Genomic DNA, 22074 nt, shown 5'->3' with positions numbered 1-22074 from the left:
AAGACCTCTTTATAAATCACCAAACAAAGAAGAGAAAGCAGGAAACAAGACAAAAAACCCCAAACCTGAACTGATTTATCTGGTCTGTGGGAGTTGAACACGGCAGCTGCTTTATCAGCAGAAACACCTGCACACAATTGTGTCAGGGAACAAAACTGCACCCAGTGAATTGCCCTGCCTGACTTGAGGCACTGGGAAAGCTCCTTTACACCTTCCCCCTCAGAGTAATAATTTTAATTGTTTCAATTATTCCCATCTAATTGTCAAATATTTTGAAATTTAAGCCCAGCCTGAGGTCCGGATGTTATTAAAAAAACCAAAAAACCAAAAAAAACAAGCCAAACAGAGAGAGAGAAAAAAAAGACAAAACCCAATAGCTACACAGAATTAACAAGCTAAAAGAATTAATTGTAGCGTGGGGTTTTGGAGGCATCCAACACCCCTCCTACTCTGTGCTGCTGATTTCAGGGATTTCCAGTGCTGGAAGGAACATTTTCTTCAATGCACAGCAGTCTGCTTTCAATGGGCTATTTGTGCAGCATTATTATTATTATTATTATTATTATTATTATTATTATTATTATTATTATTCTGCACATCATTGCCCCCTCACATGGCCGTGAGCTCTGTGGAGACCCAGCCTTGCCAGGGAGAAGGGAAGAAATGATGAACAGCTCTGAGATCATCCCAGCACCTCTTCAGGGAATTCCATCCCTCCCAAAAGTCCCAGAGCCTGGGAATCATCACCAGGAAGAAAATTGGGTTGGATGGGGATTTTTTTGCCAGGGGATGGAGGCCAGGAGTGCCCCAAATGAAGGATGTGGGGAAGACAAATGCACCAGACCATTAGGACTCCTGGAAAATTTGCCAGGCTGCTGCTGCTGCTGACAAAAACAGGTCCCTGGAGCTGGCTGAAGGAGGCTGATAATGAATTTGCACGCAGGAAAGGAGCCTGTGGATGTTTTTACATTGGGCTGCTCGCCTCAGCTCCCATGGAAATGTGTTGGGGGCTGAGGGTTCTCCTCATCTGCTCCAGTGATCTGCTGGGTCCAGAGGGGCCCCAGGCTGGGACAGAGGGGCCATCACCCCCAAAAATCCCCTCCCGTGCCCCAGCACACAGAGAATTCCCTCCTCTCACACTCACAGAGAGCAGAGCTGCACCACACCACGAGCTGTCAGCTGGGATGTGCTTATTAAATAAAATTAATGCTAAAAGACAGAAACAGAACTCCCCTCTAGAGCTGCAGGGCAGGTGTTTAATTCAGCATTTTATCCTATTTTCTCCTCTTTTTTTCTATTTTGCCTGAGATATTTTTCCATCTCCGAGCAGCTCAGTGCTCTGCAGGCTCTCTATTCCCTTTCCTGATGGGTTCTCTCTCCATTTAAGCCATCTTTTTGCTTGCTCCCCTTGACAGTAGTTCACTCTGATTTTATCTTTTCTATTAGGCAGTGATTGCAGAACCTCAGAGGGTTCATTAGGAGCTTGATAATCCCTCCAGATTTATGAGCCTAAATTGCTCACTCCCATCTCCAATCCCCATTTAAATATTACTAATTTCCTTAAACATCTCTTCCATCTGCCCAGGTTTTGTCTGATGTCACCTTCCCATAATGATCCCTGCCAAAAATCCTGTTAGTTCTGCTAAGAGCTGGGCTTTTGGACTGAGTGGTAAAATAACCTGGATAAACAGATTAATACCCTGAGAGAGTGAACGACAACAAAACTCATTTCTTTCTCATCTGCCATAGCTGCATTCCATGAGATGAATGGGTTAGAAAGGCAAATTTCACCTCCAGCAAATGCTTAATCACACCCGTGCTCAGGACTGGGGTGGGGGTGGAGGTGGGAGCTTCATTTTTAGAGCAGCATCCATGAGATGCTGCTCAGACAACAGAAACAACTCCAAAAGGACTTTTTTTTGCAGATTCTGCTGGTGATGTGAGGTGGAAATCGCTCAGTGTGTGCCTAGCCCTGCTCTGTGGGACTGGGAATGGGTTGGGGAGGGCAAGTGGGACAGGAAGAGCTGTTGGGAGCACTGGAAATATTTCCTGGGAGTGGGAATGGCTGGGATTGGCACTGTGGGCAGATCTGGGTGGGATGGCACTGTCCCTCTGCCAGCACTGACACCGTGACCTGGGGCACACAGCAAAACCTCCCTGTGCCTGTGCTGCCCATTCCAAGGGGAATTCCAAGCCCCAGTGAAGTTTGTCTGGCTGGACTGACCCCTGGATTGGACACTGAGCAGAAACCCAGCCAGGAGCTTCGTGGCCTTTTCTGCTCCTTGCATTTCTCCCTGTGACACTCCTTCCCCTCATCCTTTCTCCACCCTGTGCCCCAAAACTGCTCCCAAGCCTCCATCTCCCTCCTTCCCCTGCTCCTCTCCTCTCCAGCTCCCTGCCCACACGTTTGGCTCCGTCCCTTCCCGTCTGTCTCCCACCCAAACACAAAGTGTGATTCAGCTCTCGGCTTCCCTGCCAGGAACATTAATAGAAATTAGGGAATGGGAGAATCACTCGGGCTGGGAGGCAGCTCCACTTCACCCCCCAGGCTTCCACAGCAGCACTCACAGCTCCTGGTGGCACCCCCTTGGAGGAGAAGTTCCCCTGATGTTTATTTGGGATTTCCCCCTCTGCTGCCTCAGCCCATCACTCCTTGAGGAGTTTAGCCACACCACAATCCCATTAATGTTATTAATTAAGGACAGCATCCCCTGCTCTCAACATTTATGGCATCATCCTTCCTTTGTCTCAGGGCACGGGGCTGCGATGCCTTCCAGGGGCTCATCCCTGGCTTTTTCCAACACAGGGAATGGGCTCAGGGGGGTGACAACACCAGCATAACCCCAAAAATCAGGAAAATCAGGACAACCAGGACAACCAGGACAATCAGGAAAACCAGGACAACCAGGAAAACCAGGAAAACCAGGACAATAAAGATCCATCTATCTGCTGGAGCTTCCTGACCTGCACATGTCATTGCACCAGCTCCTGTCACAATGTCCACAATTCCTGCCTTTGGATGCTGCACCAATCGTTTTCCATCTCCCCAAGACCTTCCCAGCTTTGCAGGAATGATGCCTGAAGATTTTTTTTTTAGCTTTTTATATATTTTTCATCTATTTGTAGCATCGTAGCTTTTTAATATGTAGTTGTAGAGTTTCTAGTGATTTTCCTGCCCTTTCTCACGTTTTAGAACAATAAGCCAACCCTTCCTAACACATTCTTGAAATTCTGGTTGGTCTGATTTTAACAAATTTCTAACGAGGACATCTTGTTTTGCACCAGAATTTAAGAGATGTAACAAGACACAGAACAACTCCAAGGGGCAGGCCCAAGGGTTGGTTGCTGGGGCAACTGGTCTCTTGTTGAATGTACCTGTTAGATGAACTAATTAATTAACCTGATAAAAATTGTAGAAATCCAATACCATGTGTGCACAGAAAGCTTTTGTTACAGAACTGCTTCTGGAAATATTATTTTTGATATTATTTGGAAAGATTTTGCCTTTTGATTCTGGCAGCAGGAGACATCCCTGCCTCCCTCCCTCCCCAACACACGAGGCTCTGCCCAAGGATCCCACGGGTCAGGGGGATCAGCTCCCATTAAAATGACTCCACGCTCAGGCAGGAAAAGCTGGGAAAAACTCCTTACCAGATTAGTGAAGATATAGGTGTAATAGGCAGATGCCATCCCCAGTTCAGCTGCCTGTGAAGGAGAGGAAAAAGAGATTAAACCAGAGCCTGACAATCTCCAATCTCCACCCCAGCAAAGCAGAGCCAGGGCCACATTTTGCTTTTTCAGGCTTATCTCTCCTTGCAGGAAGGGAGAGTGGGACACAGCAGCATGGCTGGACCTGGGAAATTAAAGTCTGAGGAAGCAATTTTTCAGCAGGACTGAGCCTAGCTGAGGTCACCTGCCCATACCAGCCCTGACAAAGCACCTGCACAGAGGGGAATGACCCAGCTCCAGACCCCTGGGAGCATCCCAGGGCATTCTGAGATGGAATTCAGGGATTCCTGCATCCATCCAAGGACAAACTCTAAGGAAATCACCTGTGGAAAGCTTTTGAACTCCCAGCAGAAAAGCTTTTGAACCCCTGACAGACCCCAATGGTCCACAATGGTTTGGAAAGGCGAGGTGGGTCCTGCAGCTCCAGTCCTGAGAGCTCCAGAACCCCTTGGGATGAGGAATTCCACGATGTTTTAAGAGGAAAATGAGGATTTCTGCTTATTTTGTGTGTGGATGCTGCTTTGTTCCTGTTTTGGGACATAATGAGGGAAATGAGCAGCTGAGAGCTCCAGGCTTTTCCCTTCCACCACAAACACCATGATGGAGAGAGAAAGGCAGGAAAAGCTCTTGGGAGTTGCAGGAAAAGGACAATCAAGCCACTGGTGGCTTTCCAGTTTTATCAGTCAGATTTGGGCTCAAATCCCACAAATTAATGAGCATGGATGAGACCCAGTAACTCAGTTTGTTCTTCAGAACTGAGACAGGGCTGTGCTGGCCACAGAAATAGAAGAAAACAGGACAAAACTGTCCAGGGATGCAGAGAGAAGGACACAGAATTTTCCATGGGGATGAGCTGTTCTGGAGATCACAGAGCAGATAACTGAGGCCCTTTCCCAAAATTCTCACTACACAAGGAGCTGGTTGTGGGAACAGATGCTCAGGAAAGTGGGGCATTAATCTGCAGATGCTCCTGGAAGCCTCTGTTCCACTGCCAAGCACAGCTGCTCTCAAATCAAGCTTCCAGACCCTGGCAAAGAGGTTTTCCCAGCAGCCCAGACCACACAGAGGAACGGGAGGCAAGGAGGGAAGGAGCAAAGGCAGCACCTCCTGGTGTGAGCTCCTTTTTATCCCTCCCAGAAGCTGTGATGACAGAAAGGAGGGAAGGAAAGAGAGAAAGAGGCGGCTGGGATTGCACCACTCCCTTTTCCTGTCTTTTAGCTGTTCCTGTGCAAACCTGAGGCCACCACCACTGCTGTGCCCAGCCCTTGGCTGCACATTGTCACCCTGTCCCTCACCCAGGTGGCACAACAGACACAGCAAAGCCATTTGCTCCAAGGAGTCCCCAAACCCAGAGGAGGCCACCTCATTTTTCACCCCCTCCACAGCAAAACTTATCACCAATCCCTTCCTGGGGACAGTGACAATGCCAGCTCTCCCTGTCACCCACTTTGAGGTCAGGGTGTTTGGTTTCAAGGGTAGAAAATCAAGGTGAGCAGCAAAGCAGTGCCTCTCCCACCCATTCACCCGGCCCTGGCAGCTGGGAGCTGGGAATCTGGGAACCATCCATGTGTCTCCAGCCCATCTGTGGAGGGTGAGGGATGAGAAACCGTGAATTCCTGCTCTCCTGGGACAGACCCAGCAAACCCACAGAGAGATTTCCTGCTGTGGGACAGGACATGGATTCACCTGATGCTCAGCACCAACCATCCCTGGCTCCCAATAAAATATATTCCAGCCTCCCAAGGTGCAAGGAGTTGTCAGACCAGGAGCTCTTGATTTATTACCCTCCATTCCTACAGTCCTCTAGCTGGAAGAACTGGGTTTGACTGGGAAATTTTGGCAATTTCTGACATTTCTCAGGGGTGGCAGAAGGAGCTGGAGCTGGGCAGGGAGATGTGGGTGCCTGGAGAGAGCTGCTGGGAGCCTGTGGGAAGTCACTATAGCAACAGAGGAGGGGGACAGCCCTCAGCAGCCAGGCAGCAACAGGGGAAAAAGGGGAAAAAACCAACCAAATAAACCCCCCTGAGTAGACAACCCCAAAAATCCCCCAAACTGTCTATTTAGAAGTGAAAACTGCATGTAGTAGAATAAAAATCTTTTGAGGGGAGAGAGGACTGATAAAAACATCCCTGTTGGATGTCATCGGGGTAAACATGACACAGGCAAGGCCTTTGGATGACACGTCCTGTGACAAAACAGGCAGGACAGTGTGGAAAGCCAGGGGGATCCCAGTGCTTGGATCCTGCCTCCCTTCAGGAATGTGCTTCCTGTTCCCTCCAGGATGTGGGAAACTCTGCTCCATCTGGAGCCACTGCTCAGTTTTGAAGCAGGCTATCAAAACAAGTGCTAGAAACTGCAGCCAGAGACCATTTAAAAATAAACAGGATTAAAATAAAATCTCGGTTAATAAGACAATAAAAAGAAAAAGAAGGAAAAAGTTAGACACATAATGGGAAGGGGAAAAGGAGGCACAAGAGTCATTTCAGAGAGCTGAGCAGTCCTTCACAGCTCCTGGATGGCAACACCACTTGTGGAGAGCAAACAAATCCCCTCAGAGCAATTCAACCATTACTTGCACAGATCCAGCCCTGGAAATTCCATCAGTGGCAATTCCCCTCTGGGCAGAGCCCATTCCCAGCACTGCTGTGGGAATTTTCACATTTCAATTGATGCCTTAAGTTTGAGCTTTCATATTTTTCAGGTTCTGTGCTGTTTAGTGTGTGGGTCTGGGTTCATGTCAGGGGATGGTGAGCTCTGCACAGAGCAGGGAGACAAAACAATTCCTGCTCCAGCTGGGCACCAAGGACAAATGATCCAAATCTCAGCCCAGGAGCACAAACCCCGTGGGCTGGAGAGAGAAAAACAAGCAGGATGGGACTGCAGGGGCTGCAGCTGGGATTGGACACTGAACTGCAATGTGCACATGGAGCAGAGCTGAGCCCAGCGAGAGAACCCGGCAGCGCTCGTGCATTTTGGGACCATTTGGGTTCATCTTAGGTGCAGCCCTGGCTGGGCTCTGGTGCTGCCCAAGGTGCATCCATGGAGGCCTTTTAATAAATCCCTGCTTTATTCTTTAGCTCTGTCTGCCTCTGGTCTAGGCCAGCCTTCCAAGGCATCACAATATCCCACAAGAGCTGGCTGGGGGGAGCAGCAGCACCCCAAGGGACAGAGGAGGGATGCTCACTATCGATGCAAGGCAACCCCAATGCAGGAATAATGTGCTCTGACTCCAAATTACTTGAGAAGGCTGAACAATTGCTTTATTAAGCTACACTGTATTATACTATATTACACTATATTAGAACTATACTAGAACTAAATCATACTAAAGAAAAACCCGTGACTGTCTCTGACTGTCACAACACAGCTTTGACTAACTGGCCAATCCATATAAATAACCACCACCAGAGTTCAATTAACAAATCACTTTTGGTAAACAATCTCCATAACACATTCCTCATGTGCCAAGCAACAGGAGCAGCAAGTGAGATAAGAATTGTTTTCTCTTTGAGCTTTCTCACTGCCTTCCCCAGGAGAAATCCCTGGGCAAGTTGTGCCTGCTGCTCCCTGCGAATCTCACCTTCTGCAGGATGGTGTGGGACATGGAGGCGTTGGCATGGACGATGATGGTGGCTGTCTTGTCATCTCGGATCTCCTTGAGGAGCGGGGTGGGATCCCGGCTGTCGTCCAGCATCCGCACCGACAGCGTGTCCTTGGAGATGAGGAACTGCCGCAGCAGCTTCTCCAGGTTTAAAAGGCCTTTGGAGGAAAGAGAGAAAAAGGAGAGATCCCTGTGAATCTGAGGCTTGGCTCTCCCATGGAACATCCATGGCAGGATCCATTCCTGAAGTTCTGGGTCTGGGCACTGCAAAGGAAAGGATTCGGTGCTTGGTCCAGCAGGGAATGAAAAATTATTGAGTTATTATTTTTCCACTTATTCCAGCTGTTCCCCAGGAAAAGGGAGTGGAAGATAAGGATTTAGGGCTCCAGCAGGGAATGAGAAATAATGGAGTTATTCCAGCTGTTCCCCAGAAAAAGGGAGAGGAAAGGAAAGGCTTTGGGGCTCAATTCTGGGTCCAGCAGGGAATGAGAAAAAATGGAGCTATTCCATATGCACCCCAGAAAAAAAAAAAAAAAAAAAAAAAGTAGAAAGGATTTAGGACTCATTGCTTGGTCCAGCAGGGAAGGAGAAGTGATGGAACTACTCCAGCTCTTCTCCAGGAAAATAAAGCATCCCCAGACTCATCTTGGGAAGAGATAAGACCTTCAATACAATACAATAAGGTCCAGACAAGGTCTCCATTATCTCCTTGCATGTGGGATTGTTCTGCTTACTGGAGGATTACTCTTCCTCCTCCCCCTTTGCATTTCCAGCTCCCAAATTAAGTGGAGGTGCAGCTTTTTCGGAGCTCTTGGAACATTCTGATGGGTAGCTGCTCTCTTCCAAGGGGATGAGAAGCTCTGCTGAGAGCTGGAGGTCACTGCAGAAATACAACATTAAAAAATCGTGACAAAAATTAGGATGGGCACGTCAAGGGCTCCTTCCAGCACAGCTGCCTTGAAGCCTAATAAGATGTCAAAACTCCCACTGCAGATTTTGTTAGTCAAGAAAGCAGCTTTGATAGAGCCTCTCTTGTCTCCAGCTGCTGAGTTTCATCAAGAAATAACCTCCTGCCAAGTTTGATTGACCAGAGGAACCAGCAGATGGATTCATCAGCAAGACACAGACAGCACAGCCACACATCCCATCCCCTCAGGAAGACAACCCCAAAAGAGGGGGGAGACCTGAGCTGGAGAAACAGAACTATCAGCAGGATCACAGCCCAGCTGGCAGAGAGGCAAATTAACCCTCAAGTCAGAGTTTTACTCTTAACCTGACTTATTTTTGACTGCACGAATCCATTCATCCCCCAGCAGGTCAGGAGGCAGGGAAGGGTCACACTGGGTGGGATCAGCACTGGAGCTCTGCTCTCAAGGACTGCCAGCACTTCACCAGGTGACAAAGCAGTGCAGGAAAAGGGACACATCCAAGACGAGGAGCCTCTCGTTCCCAGGGAGAGGTTTAAAGCACTCTGAGTTTGCTCTGAGCTCCTGACAATGCTCTTTCCTCTCCCCTTTTCTCTAGGTACAGGCAGGAACACAGCAAGGAGTTATAAAAACAGCTGTGCCAGGACTTTTCTGGGTCACATCAGCTTCTTCTTCCTCAGGCAGAGAACTCACTCTGCTTACAGCACACAAGGACCTCACCTGAACACTTATTTTGTCTTCTAACCCAGGCAAATAGTAAATTTTACATAAGCCCTCCATTTGACCCTCGAGGATGTGGCAAGGTTTATTTTCCCCTCATTCCACATCTGCAGGGGGCCAGAGAGGCTGCTGCAAATCACAGCCCTGACACTACCAAGTTTACTTGCAGCTCATCCCAGCGAACTCTGCTGCTCTCAAACCCAGGAAAATTTTTCTAAAGCTCATCAGGCACAGAGAGGAAGAAGTGGAACCAAGAGAAAAAAAAAAAAAGTCATTTCATCTCCACCTTCAGCTCGAGGAAATTATCATTTCCAGCATGTTAGATCCTACCTGTAGCCTCATCCAGCCTCCTGCGTGCAGCTGCTCTTGCTGTGTGCAGGGAAGTCTCTATTGTGCAGAGATTCCCCTTTGTTTGATGTTGAGAGGATGTGAGACTCTTGCTGCTGCTGCTGCTGCTGCCAGACTGGCACTTCAGAGGGATGTGAACCCCAGCAAAGGCTTGCAGACTCCTCCTGGCACCTTTGAAGTACCAAAGTGAGGACAGAGAGGCTGCACCAGGCACCTGCTGCTCGAACACTCCCATGGGGAGCTCTGAGAGAGGTTCAGGCTGGCCTGTGGCAAGTCCTGACCTTGATTATTTGATTTTTCCTTGTGCAAACATCTGGAGCTGGCAGGAGCAGCCCCACTCCCGAGCTCTCAGCAGCAGAACTGCTGCTGGGAAGGAGGAGAGGCAGGAGCTGGAGCTTTCCTGGAGTGCTACATCCCTGTTTAGTGCTCCTGCTGATGGAGGAGCTGCTCCTGGGAAGGAGGAGAGGCAGGAGCTGGAGCTTTCCTGGAGTGCCAGATCCCTGTTTAATGCTCCTGCTGATGGAGGAGATGCTCCTGCTGATGGAGGAGCTGCTCCTGGGAAGGAGGAGAGGCAGGAGCTGGAGCTTTCCTGGAGTGCTACATCCCTGTTTAGTGCTCCTGCTGATGGAGGAGCTGCAGGGCTGCTGGTGGTTCCACCCCTGGACAAGGATGGTTGGGAAGAGAACATTCCCATCATCCAGCTTTGCTTTTAATTCCAACACCGGTGCTTCAAACAGCTCCCTGGATGTTTGCATTTTTAACATGCAAATATTTTAACAATTTAATATTTTAAAAAAGGATCAAGGAAGTGCACAAGGCCTTGGACCTCCATGCTCTGGTCACCCTTCCCAAGCACTGGGTGTTATTCCCTCCCCTCTGGTAAACAGAGAAGCTCCTAAAACATCCATGCACTCCTCTATTTGCCTTTTTGGGTTAAGATTTCTGTGGACCCACACAAAACCTTCCAGAGCAGCTCCCAAACCAGCTAATTCTTAAACATCACAGAGAAACTGAGTATTCTATCCACCAAACCGAGTCACACAAATCTCATTCTATTCATGGCATTACATTTTACATTCCCCAGGGCATTACACTTAGGCTGGCCCAAGTTCTTTGACTTTAGGGGTCATTTTCTTCTTCTGCCAGGAGAAATCAGAGGCAGTCCCCAGAGGAAGGATGTGACAGGATGAGTGTGGCAGGGTAGGGCCCAGGGGTCCCATCACACAGCCTCGCACTTAAACCAAAGCAGCTCCAGCTTGCCCCTCCTGGGATCTAAATAATAACATCCCTCAAAACAGCATTTCCTCACTGATGAGCAGGCAGCTCTTATGCTCCCCTCAGCTGCCTCAAGGGAACCTTCCAAAAGCCTGAAATGCCTCCAGTTAGTTGTTTAAGGACTGTGCTTAGGAGCAGTGCATGTCCTAAGGGAAAATCAGGGTTTGTGCTCCTACATGAAGCTCAATTAAGCCTTGTCTGTGCTCTGTTTCAGTCAGGGCATGTTGGGCTTCAAGCCTGGCTCTGATCAGGTCCTTGCTGAGCACAAAGAGCTGGGAGGATGAAAGGATCCTGTCCCACTGCTTCCCTGGGTCTGGGAAGGACTCAGCACATCCTAAATATTGAGTTATCCAGCAGCAGCAGAGCGAAATAAATTGGATTGCTTCAGGTAAGAGGGTTTGATCCAGCTAAATAAAAATCATATTAATCATATTAACCCCGGTGGGAGACACCTGGCCCAGGAGCAGGGCAGGGGTGCAGAGCCCTGAGCGTCCTGCACGGCAGCTGAGAAAACCTAATTATCTTTGCTTCCCTTCTTGCTTAAGGTTAAGGTTAGACAATGAAAAATTCCAGCTCTGGGAGTGATGTGGGAGACCATTTGCATGATTTTAATTGCATCATTCTGAGCCAGGGCCTTTCCTGGGGTGGATGTGAGCACTGCTCACTGAGGGTGATTTACTGCCCGACCTCAGCCTGCTGCCCTGGGGGCACAGAAAGCAAAAAGGAGAGCTGAAAACACTCCAGTTCCTTGGGTCCCTGTGCAGGAATCTTCCATCAGCTGCTGCTGGGGAGTTTGCCCAGGGCTAACTGGGAATGGTGCTGGCCCAGTCAGAGAGCAGCATTGTTCTTCTAAGTTCTTCTAAGCCTTCTGATGTTTACATTCTTGTAACGAACTTTCTCACACAGTTTTATGTAAATAATCATTGTTTTACATTCTTTTCTGGAGGAGGTGGAATTTGATGGATTGTTGGTTTGTCCAGTGTCATTGGAGAGGTGGCACTGTCACCCTCCCATCCACTGTCACTTTTGAAAATCTGTAAATGTTGGGAGTCTGAAAATAAAGTTCTCTTCTTTTTACCTTGGATGTTCCAGAGTGCATGTTGTTTTATTTCGTGTCCTCGAGTGACACATTCCCAAAGCTGTCCCTGCACCCAGGGGCCTTTCCAAAACCCCTCTTCCAGGCTGCTGTGGCTGGCAAACTCCAGAGCTGCCGTGGCCACCCCAAATCTGCTGTCTCGAGTGACACATTCCCAAAGCTGTCCCTGCACCCAGGGGCCTTTCCAAATCCCCTCCCAGGCTGCTGCAGCTGGCTGTGTGCCAGAGCTGCTGTGGCCACCCCAAGTCTGCTGCAGGTGACCTCAGAAAGCACAGGACACACTTTGCTCTGGGATGCAGAGCCTGCTCCTGCCACAGCAGGAGCTCTGCAGGGATGGAGATGGCCCTGACGAGGGTGAAGATGGCCCTGGGAAGGTGGAGATGGCCCTGCTGAAGTGGAAATGGTCCTGCTGAAATGGATATGTCTCTGACATGATGGATCTGGCTCTGATGAGATGGACCTGGCCCTGTCAAGGTGGAGATGGCCCTGCTGAGGGTGGAGATGGCGCTGATGGGGGTGGATATCACCATGTCAAGGTGGAGATGGCCCTGCTCAGGTGGAGATGGGCCTGCAGAGATAGATATGGCCCTGCTGAGGGTGGAGATGGCCCTGCCAGGGTGGAGATAGCCCTGCTGAGGAGAAGATGGCCCTGGCAAGGTGGAGATGGCCCTGCTGAGATGTATCTCGCCCTGCTGAGGAGGATTTGACCCTGCTGAGGTGGATATGGCCCTGCTGAGGGTGGAGATCACCATGTCAAGGTGGATATGGCCCTGCCCAGGTGGATCTGGCCCTGCAGAGATAGATATGTCCCTGCTGAGGTGGATCTGGCCCTGCCCAGGTGCAAGGTCCACTCTCCAGATGCACAGTCACCAGCAGATGCACGGCTGCAGAGCCAGCAGGGCGTGCACTGTGCTGACTGTCACCAGCAGATGCACGGCTGCAGAGCCAGCAGGACGTGCAGTTACTCAAATCCCACTTTTAGGCCACAAACTGCACATGGCTTTGGGCAAGCCACATTTCAAAGTGCTTTACTTGACTAAAAATAATCTCCAGAAACAAGCCTAAGCCTTTCTTAAATTTTTTTTTCCCTTATCCAAAGCCCATATGTGGAATCAAAACACTCTTCAGATGGTCAAACAGAAAGCAGGATAATCTCTACCCATCCCACTCCACCTCTGTAAAACTCCTCCATGGGGCACCAGGGTGGAGAAACTGGAGTGGAAAAGGCTGCTCTGAGCAGAGACACGAGGAGCTGGGACCTTCCCAGCAAGCACCAAACGAAGAGGAAATGAGGCAGGCAAAGCCAGCCTGGCCAAGACTTACATTCAGCTTTGGCACAGATGAGGCAGGCAGTGGTGCAGTTGAAGAAATTCAGGATTCCTGCCACGGCCACGCTGATGTCGGTGTTGCTGGGGTGCAGGTTGAGGGTGGTGAACCTCTGGAGCTGCAGCTTCAGGAACTCCTCCGGAGCCACTTTGAAGTGAGGAACCTGAGCGTGGGGAGGAGGAAAGAAAATATAATTAAAGAGGAAGTAGAAATGAAAACAAGTAAATCTGCGGTGAAGGGCCTGTGGTGTGAAGCACACAGCAGGCAGAAAGTGGAATATCCCAATAAAATTGCAGAAGCAGCAGTGGAGTCAAGAGGGGAGGGTGGCACTCATGCAGAGGCAGAGGAAAATAATTATCACAGCAACGAAAAGCCACGGGAAGGAGTGGAGCAGGAAGAGTCTTGCTGAGCAACTCAGAGAAAGGCATCGGGGACTGTGATTACAGCACAGGAAACCTTCCCTGTGAGTTCAACCTAATTAGCTGGGGCACTAATTGTGGCTGGGCCCAGCCTTCGTTGGGGAAGGATGCTGTGCAGGGACACAGGGATCATCCAGGGCCCCGAACCCAGCCCTGCCTGCTGCATGGAGGTGCCACCAGGTAATTAATTAGCAGAGATGAAGGCAAGAACAAGACGACCCCACGCTGGCAAGGCTGGGCAGAGGAGGAACAGCTGCAGCAGCCAGAAGCTTTGGGCATTTCTGATCAACAGGAGGCCAGACAGGGTTGGAAACACCAGTGCTGGGCTTGTCATGGATGCAGCAGAGCAGCAGCTGGAGCAGGATGTGCTCCAGGGGGAATTTTGGGAGCTGAGGAGCCGCAGGGCTTGCTTGGAGGGAGCTCTGCTGCACATCCTGCAGACTGTAGCCACGTTTCTCTTCACAGAGAAAAGCAAGGCACAGTTCTTCCCAAGAATATTGCTGGGTTTCACATTCTCCGAACCTCAGAGAAAGAAAAAACAATTCTTATTTGCTGTGCCTGTGCTGTGCCAAAGTAGAATGCAGTATGGAGATTGTTTACCCAGAGGGATGGTGTTTTGTTTCCTTGGCCCATCAGTGCGTGTGTGTGGGGACTGTCGGCTGACAGTCATGAGATGCTGTGCAGTTGGAGTTGAGTTGATGTCACCCTGATTTTTTAAGATTTTCTAAGCCTTCTGATGTTTACATTCTTGTAATGAACTTTCTCTCACTCTTTATGTAATTAAATTATTGTTTTGTGTTCTTTTATGAAAGAAGAGAAATTTGTTGGACTGTTGGTCTGTCCAGTGTCATTGGAGAGGTGGCACTGTCACCCTCCAATCCACTGTCACTTTTGGAAACCTATAAATATTAGAATCAGAAATTAAAAGTACCTTTTTCACCTCGAAAGAGCAGCATGTCTGTGTCGTGTTATTTTGTGTCCTATAGCTACAAGTTGAGTGCTTGGCAGATTCAGTTTAGATATAATGTAACATAGTGTAGCATAGTACAGAATAATAAAGTAATTAATTAAAGTAATTATTTAATTATTAAATAAATAATAAACTAGTAGTATAGAATAATAAAGTAAGCAAAGAATAAAGTAATTCATTAAAGTAATTATTTAATTATTAGTTAAATAAGAAAGTAATAGTATAGAATAATAAAGTAATTAATTAGCCTCCTGATAAGATGGAGTTGTCCTCATCATTCCTCCCTGTAAAGGCTGCAGCAGACCATGGATGGCACGGCTGGGCAGACACACAGCCCGAGCCCAGACACTGCAGCCTCAGCCAGATAAAGAGAGGCAATCTTGTTTTTCTTCTGCCGGGTGAATTATTTTGGAAGAAGCAGAAGTCAGAGGAAGGGAAACATCTGCCACAGCTTTGTTAGCAGCGTGTCAGGTCCTCTCTGCCTCTGTTATTGGTCCTCCCGAAGCCATCAGCCCCTGCCTCCCCACCTCTCCCCTCCTGGGAGAGCCTATTAGCAGCTCATGAAGGCTGCTTTATTGACAGCAGGAGCTGCTGGTTAGCAGAGGGGAAGTTAAGGAGTAATAAGCTGCTCTCTGCCTTGATTCCAGCCCGCAGCCCTCACCCAGGCAGGGAAGGGTGGATTCCCACAACCAGAGCAGACAGGGCAGCTCCGGGCAGCATCCTGATCACTGCTGGGAGGGATCCAGACCAGCCTGGGACCCCGAGAGAGATGCAGGCACGGGGGAAGGAATCCACCAGCACATCAGGGCTGAGCACAGCCTGTTCAGCCCTGCCCTCATCCCCAGGAACCTTCCATCACCATCCTCTCCTGTCCAAGAGCTCTTCCCCAGCACAATTCCTGTTTCTCGACAGGGGAAAGGGATTCTTGTGCGGAAGGAATCCACACAGCACATCAGCTCTCAGAGCTGAGCACAGCCCTGCTCACCCCCTGCCTTCATCTCCAAGAATCTTTCTTCACCATCCTCTCCTTTCCAAGAGCTCTGCCTCAGTGCAATTCCTCTTTCTCGACAATGCCCTCATCCCCAGGAACCTTCCGAATCCACACAGCACATCAGCTCTCAGAGCTGAGCACAGCCCTGCTCACCCCCTGCCTTCATCTCCAAGAATCTTTCTTCACCATCCTCTCCTTTCCAAGAGCTCTGCCCCAGCACAATTCCTGTTTCCCGACAGGGGAAAGGGATTCTTGTGCGGAAGGAATCCACACAGCACATCAGGGCTGAGCACAGCCTTTTCAGCCCTGCCCTCATCCCCAGGAACCTTTCATCACCATCCTCTCCTGTCCAAGAGCTCTGCCCCACTGCAATTCCCCTTTCTGGACAGGGAAAAGGGATTCTTTGGGCATGAGAGGGGTGACACAGGGCAGGTTCATCCCCCAGAACATCAGTCCCTCCAGCTGGTGCTGGGTGCTTGCCTGGGGACTCTGCTCTCTTTCCCTGAGGGTGGGCTGCAGGCACAGGGGGCTCTGCCTGGGCTCTGTGCCCCAGCTGATGCTCCTGGGACGTAAATTTACAGGTTTACATCTCGTGGAGAGAACCAAACACCTCAGGAGGGCACCAGCACTCATCTCTCCTTTCTGAAGAAAAAAAAAAAATAAATCGGGAGCCTCAGATCAGAGGCTCAGAATGAATCTGTATTTCAGAGGGAAAACACTTGCAGAGTTACCTTTCCTGGGATGGAGCACACATCCAGGACATTTAGCAAGAGAAAACACAACAAAACACCCCCAGGAGACCCCTCCTGCTGCAGCCCCGTGCTGGAGGATCCCTTCCATCCCTCAGCAACAACAACCAGCACTCATTTGTGAATGCAAATCATTTACAGTGCTCAGTCCCAGCCTCCCCTGTTGGAAGCCTGGGCTCCAGAGAGAGCCACTAAATGGCTGAGAGATGTTATCTGCCTTTAAAGGGATGAACTATGAGAAGAGAACTCAATTTCTTCTCCAGAGTGCAGAGCCAGATCCATGTAGGAAGGTTTGAGGCTTATAAAATATTAAATCCAGCACATAGCCGGGACACAGATAAAAAAAGGGCTTGAACTGATGGAACAGCAGTAAACATAAAGCTCCCCAAGAATGTGCACAAAGCCCCAGCAGGAGATTTGGGTTGGCAGCCAGCAGGGTGAGCTTTGGGCTTTGCAGCCCTCAGTCAGTGGGGACGTGGTGATGAATGTGAGGAGGAAAAGGGGGTGCAGAGAGGAAAAGGGAGGCAGAAAGAGGCAGCAGAAAGAAAAGGAAGACATTTCAAAAGTCTGTGCATGAGGAGGAGGGGTGATCAACCACGCTGTCCACTCTGAGCACCACAGAGGAACTTCTCCACTTACCTCCTTCTCCCCACAGATGTTGCTGATAATGGAGCTGGAGGCTGGGCTGGAGGAGGGTCCCAGGACTCCCACCACGCCTTTGGGGAGAATCTGGCACACTGTGGGCAGCAGAGACAGGGAACAGAGGTCAGAATTCAGCCCAAATTCCAGCAGAGAGTGCTGCTCACCTCAGTAAGGACACGGCCTCATCTCCTTCACACAACACCCCCTGTACCATTCCCAAAATTCCTTTATTCCCCGTGAAGCACCGTCACCCTGCCTGTGGCACTCCCCATCTTCCCCCAGCCTTTTAAAACCCCTCCTAAACTCTCCCCCAAACCCCAGAATTATCATCTCTGACCCATTTCTGTCCTCTGGACATAAACATGAACTAAACTTTATGGAAGATGCTACACACAGCAGCGACCTGGCTTCAAAGCATCAAACAGACGTAGCAATTTCTCCCCTCATCTTTGCAGAGTTCAGTGGTAAAAACAAGGATTTCATTGCTGGTTTTCATTTGTTTTGTGTTGTTTTCTTCCTGGCAGTAGTTAAATCTTCTGGCTCCCTGCCACCAAGGTTAGCAGAACCATAAAAAACACCTGACAAACTGAAGTTAAATCTCTTCCTGGGTTAAACTGCAAGGTTTTTGGTTGGTTTTTTTTTTGGTCCTCTTAATTCACAGCACAAATCCAGCTGCATTTCACTGCCAGGAGCAGCCCAGCTGGTGTCACCTCCCTGCTGCCATCCCCTGCATCACTCAGAACCCTTCCTGCAGAGCAGAAAAAACCTCCTGAACAGGAGGGGAGAGCCCCCCATGTCTCAATCCCTGAGCTCCAAAGCCTCCTGAGAGCTGCTCTGCCTCAGCATCCTCACACACTCAGCTTTTTCCCCAGACAAAACCACATTTACTCAGCTGGAATCTTTCTGGAGGGCAGGAAGGAGGCACCAAAAGGGAGAAAAGAGGCACCAAAATTCTTATGAGTTCTGCCCAGGGGAAGCTCACAACGTTTCTGTGTGTGAAAACCAAACCACTGTATCCCAAAGCTGAGATTTCAGCTCTCATCACTATCAAACCTGCCTCTTCCCCTGGCTTGCACCTCAGAGCAGCTCTTGTGAGGGTTGTGAAGAGTTATTGCAGCTGGAAAAATTCAAATTTGAACATGTTTTTTTTGGTAGTAAAGTGAATTGATCATCAAAACTGCTGAGCTACAGATCAGAGATGGGGTTTTAGTGACTTCAAATCTTTCAGTCAAGGCTGGAAGTGGAATAAAAGCTCACTGTGCTTGGGTTGGTGTTAGAACAGCAAGTTTGGGGTTGAGGGTGGGGTTTGGGAAGTGAACATCTACAGTTTCAAGTTTTCCCAGATAAGCTGTGGCTGCCTCTGGATCTCTGGAAGTGCCCAAGGCTTGGAGAACCCTGGAGGTTGTCCCTGCCCATGGCAGGAGGTGGCACAAGATGATCCTTAAGGTTCCTGCCAACCCAAACCATTCTGTGATCTCCGGCCTTAGACTCCTCCACAGCCTCATGACTGGAAAATGAGGCCCAAATCTCATTTAATTTGTCACTTTGGGGAATTGGTTTTGCTTCTCTTTTGAAGGAAAAACTCCTTATCCTCCCCAGTCCCTGCTGATTGCTCCAACTTCTTACAGAAAGTGCTCATGAAATGCAAACATCTCCTCTTGGGTTTTCCTTCCTTCTCAGCTCCCTCTCCCTCCAACAACTCAATCTCCTACGGAATGAGGGATATTTTTCTGCAGCATCTTCAAAGGAATCCAGGGCTGGCTTTTCCTCTGTGCTTAAAAAATTTACAGGCACTTAAACCTCTCCAGAAGATCCTTTTAAATAAGGAGCAGCAGCCTGAAAGCCTCGCCTGCTGCCTCAGCAGCACTCATCAGCTCTCCCTCTCAGCTCTGCCATTCAGCATCCGTGAGGCAGGAGCTACTCCAAGCCCTCCCTCTTTCACAGGTCACCAGGACAAAATTCCTGGGGAAAATTTCGTTGTGCCGTGCAGGGGAAAGTTTGGGGAGTGATTTTCTTCAGGTGCCTGCTAGCAGGAACAGAAAGTGGGTTAAGTAGCCATAGCAACAGGGTTGCAACAACTGGAGGAAGAAAAAGACCTGGCTTATCACTACCAGGGGGAAACATCCACAAAAATGAAGGAAAATGAATGGAAACAAAGTGGAGGTGCCTGAGGGAAAGGTTTTGACCACATTGGAAAGCTTCTCTTGTAACCCAAGCACATTCCCTGTTTCAGAGTGTTACCTGATGTTGTCAGGTCTCCACAGGGAGAAAAGGCTCGACCTGGCTGCTGCCATGGGCAAACACACAAGCACTTGCAGGATGTGGAAATGTTGGTCCTGTATGCAAAATCCATCCAATAATCCCAGGGACTCTTAACTATGGATAATTCCAGACCCCTGCCACTCAAATCCCTTCATACTCCAACACCTGGGCACCCCAAAAGCTGTGGGCTGTGCAGGGCCCTTTGTGAGTGCTGCAGGCTCCAGCAGCTCCGAGTTTCTGCCCCAGTTTTGATGTTGTTTAGAACTCAGGGTCTCAAGAGTGCTGGAATTGAAGTGGCATCACTTTAAGAACCTCTTTACCACTGACCATCCTGGATCAGGTGTGTGCCCAGGGCACAGGGATCCTCCTTTTGTACAGCAGGGCAGTGTCCAACCATTTCCATCAGTGTATTTGGGAATTAAACCCAGGTTTGGACACTTGGGGCACAGCAAGATATTTTTTAAAGGAAGGCAGAACTGCAAATTTATTTTTGAACATGAAAAAGCAAAACAAATGAGGAGCTCTTGGTGATAAATGTATGCACATCCCCTCAGACATGGCCAGAGTGGCTTTCACTTCCTGAGACCCCAGGAAAACATTTCCATGAATCCTGCCCTGTTCAAAGCAGGGCTGGAGGGTCCCTCCAGAGAGAGGATCCACCCCTGGGGCAGAATCATCTCATTCAGAGCACACAGATACCTGAGCAGGCTTTCAAACAGAATGCACTGAAGATTCCTGGTTATAATTCAAAATAAAGCAGCAGGGAAAGAGTGGAAACACCTCAGGAGGTCCCTGATTGCAAAACACAGCCGGGATCTCCAGGGACAGGGACTGGTCACGGGATTCTCGGAGAGAAAACACCAAGTGCTTAAAGAAAAGGGGTTCTAGAGATGCTCCTGAAGCATTCCTTGTGCTTCCTGACAGGAACCTGCCACCAGAGAGGTCTGGAGAGGTTGGGGATGCCCTGGAAGTGTCCAAGGCCAGGTTTGACAGGGCTTGGAGCAAACTGGGATAGTGGAAAATGTCCCTGCCCATGGCAAGGCATGGAACAAAATAATCCTTAAGGTCCCTTCCAACCCCAGCCATTCCATGATTCCCTGATAACCAGAGCAGGCTGAAATCCCCCAAAACAGTGGGACAGGTAAAAAAAAAAAAACACATTGGGCCCAACACCACAGAAAGGACCCTTTGGAAGGGCACTTGGAAATATCCATTGTGTGGATCAATCAAAATCTCCAATTCTCCAGCTGCTGCCTGACCTGCCCTGGATTTCTTATTCTTATTTTTGAGAATCTTGAAAACTTCCCTGAAGGTCAAGAAGGGAAGGGAAAGGGAAAGGGAAAGGGAAAGGGACCCAAAATTACAACAGCAGAACTCTTTCACCTACTCAGCTGTGATTGAATTTGAATTTTGGGAGCAAATACAAGAGAAAAGGGGAAAAGTGCAGGTTTTGGAAAGAAAGGAATTCAGATGGAGAGCTGGATCCAGGCTGGAAGTGGCAGCAGCAGTTCCAGAACCCAGACCAAATTCCAGAAGAGTTTCCAGCCTCCCTGTGGGATTTAGGAAACCAGCAAAATGTGCTTATTTTGGGAGACTGGTTACTTTAACTGGATTCACAACAAAGAGGAGCTTAAAAGGCTGAGGAGGCCAGAGGGGACAGGGTGACAAGCAGGGAAATCTGTCCTGCCCCGACATCAAAAGGAACAAGGTGGTTTAGATAAAGACATGATTAAACAAGTCATTTTGGAGCTGCACAAAAGGAGCTGGAACATCAAACACAAAGAGAGAACAGGTTTTCCTTGAAACAGCAGAAAAAGTAACAGCTCTGCTCACAACTTCCCATTGAAACCTCCTTAAAATCACACAGGAACAGCCAAAGTTTGTGTTCATTCATAAGGATTGAATAGAAAACCAGGCATGATTTGACTGGGGTTTTAGCTGCTGGACCAGCTCAGATTTTGAGGCTCTCTTACATTAAAGCATCTGAGTCAGTCAGAAGGGATAATGGGAGAAAAACAGCTCCAGAAAAAAACTTTAAAATATAATACAAGATAATTAATATAATATAATATAATATAATATAATATAATATAATATAATATAATAATAATCTATAAAATATATAATAACAATATAAAATTAATACAAAATATAAAAAATAAAATAACCCTGCCTCCCCAAATAAAACCCCTTACTCCCCAAAATTCTTCCTTTTCCTCTATATGGAGTATGTGGTGTAATCCCAGCACTCCCAGATCTGACAGCTAAACATGGAGCTGTGATATTTAAGAGTGAATCAAAGTGTGTGAAATGTGAGAACAGTATTAAACAGCTGTAAACAGCTCTGCAGTCACAGGTTAAAACATCTCAACAGTTTTTATTAATATTGTGTGTCATAACAAAAACCAGCAACGTATTGAAGCATTTGAAAGCCATGAAAGCCTTGAAATTTAAGTTCAGGAATCTGATTTTCCTCTGCCACCAGGATAAATCAAGAATAACATCAGTGACATTAATAGCAGAGCTATACAGAATTCAGATTATTCCTTTCCTAAGAAAAGCTTCCAGACATTATTTCCCTCTGAAGAAAATGCAAATAATACACTGCAAAATTCACCAAAATCAAGCCAATTTGCTGCAATTTCTACTCAAAAAATCCAAGTAAAGAAACAAAGAAAATCACCTCAAGGTGAAAACTGGAAATGGGAGATGTCTCTTCCTCACTTGCCCTGTTTCCAATTTCTCTCCAAACACAACATTTGCTGAAACCAACAATTTCTTGCATAATATTTCATTCTCAGCCAATTAATGCTCCTCTGCTGGAGAAACCTTCCAGGAGAAGAATTCCTGAGCAGTGTCACAGGCTGAAAACAAGGCAGAAATCCCTCTGGTGATCCTTACAGCAGCTCTGGGGTCACTGCAATCAAGTCTGTTCCCCAAACAGAGCTACGGGCCAGGAATGCTGCTGCAAGCAGGATATTGATGAGGAAGGATCAAAAATTGGGCTAAAAATGCCACTT

General features: G+C 48.4%; 1 protein-coding gene across 2 annotated transcripts in view; it reads right to left on the bottom strand.

Moving 5' to 3' along the window:
• GRIK4 (glutamate ionotropic receptor kainate type subunit 4) overlaps positions 1 to 22074 on the bottom strand; it is a 185739-nt gene that overhangs the window by 47690 nt on the left and 115975 nt on the right. For both annotated transcript variants that reach the window (XM_039722070.1, XM_039722071.1), the window contains 4 exons: positions 16790 to 16887; positions 13019 to 13184; positions 7310 to 7488; positions 3652 to 3705 (listed from right to left, as the gene is read on the bottom strand). In XM_039722070.1, coding sequence (XP_039578004.1) covers positions 3652 to 3705; positions 7310 to 7488; positions 13019 to 13184; positions 16790 to 16887 — 497 coding nt within the window. The remainder of the gene's footprint in view (positions 1 to 3651; positions 3706 to 7309; positions 7489 to 13018; positions 13185 to 16789; positions 16888 to 22074) is intronic.

This window comes from Passer montanus, unplaced genomic scaffold (genome assembly GCF_014805655.1).
Source record: "Passer montanus isolate IOZ18808 unplaced genomic scaffold, ASM1480565v1 scaffold47, whole genome shotgun sequence".
Classification (NCBI taxonomy): domain Eukaryota; kingdom Metazoa; phylum Chordata; class Aves; order Passeriformes; family Passeridae; genus Passer; species Passer montanus.
This window is presented reverse-complemented; position numbering and strand designations above follow the sequence as displayed.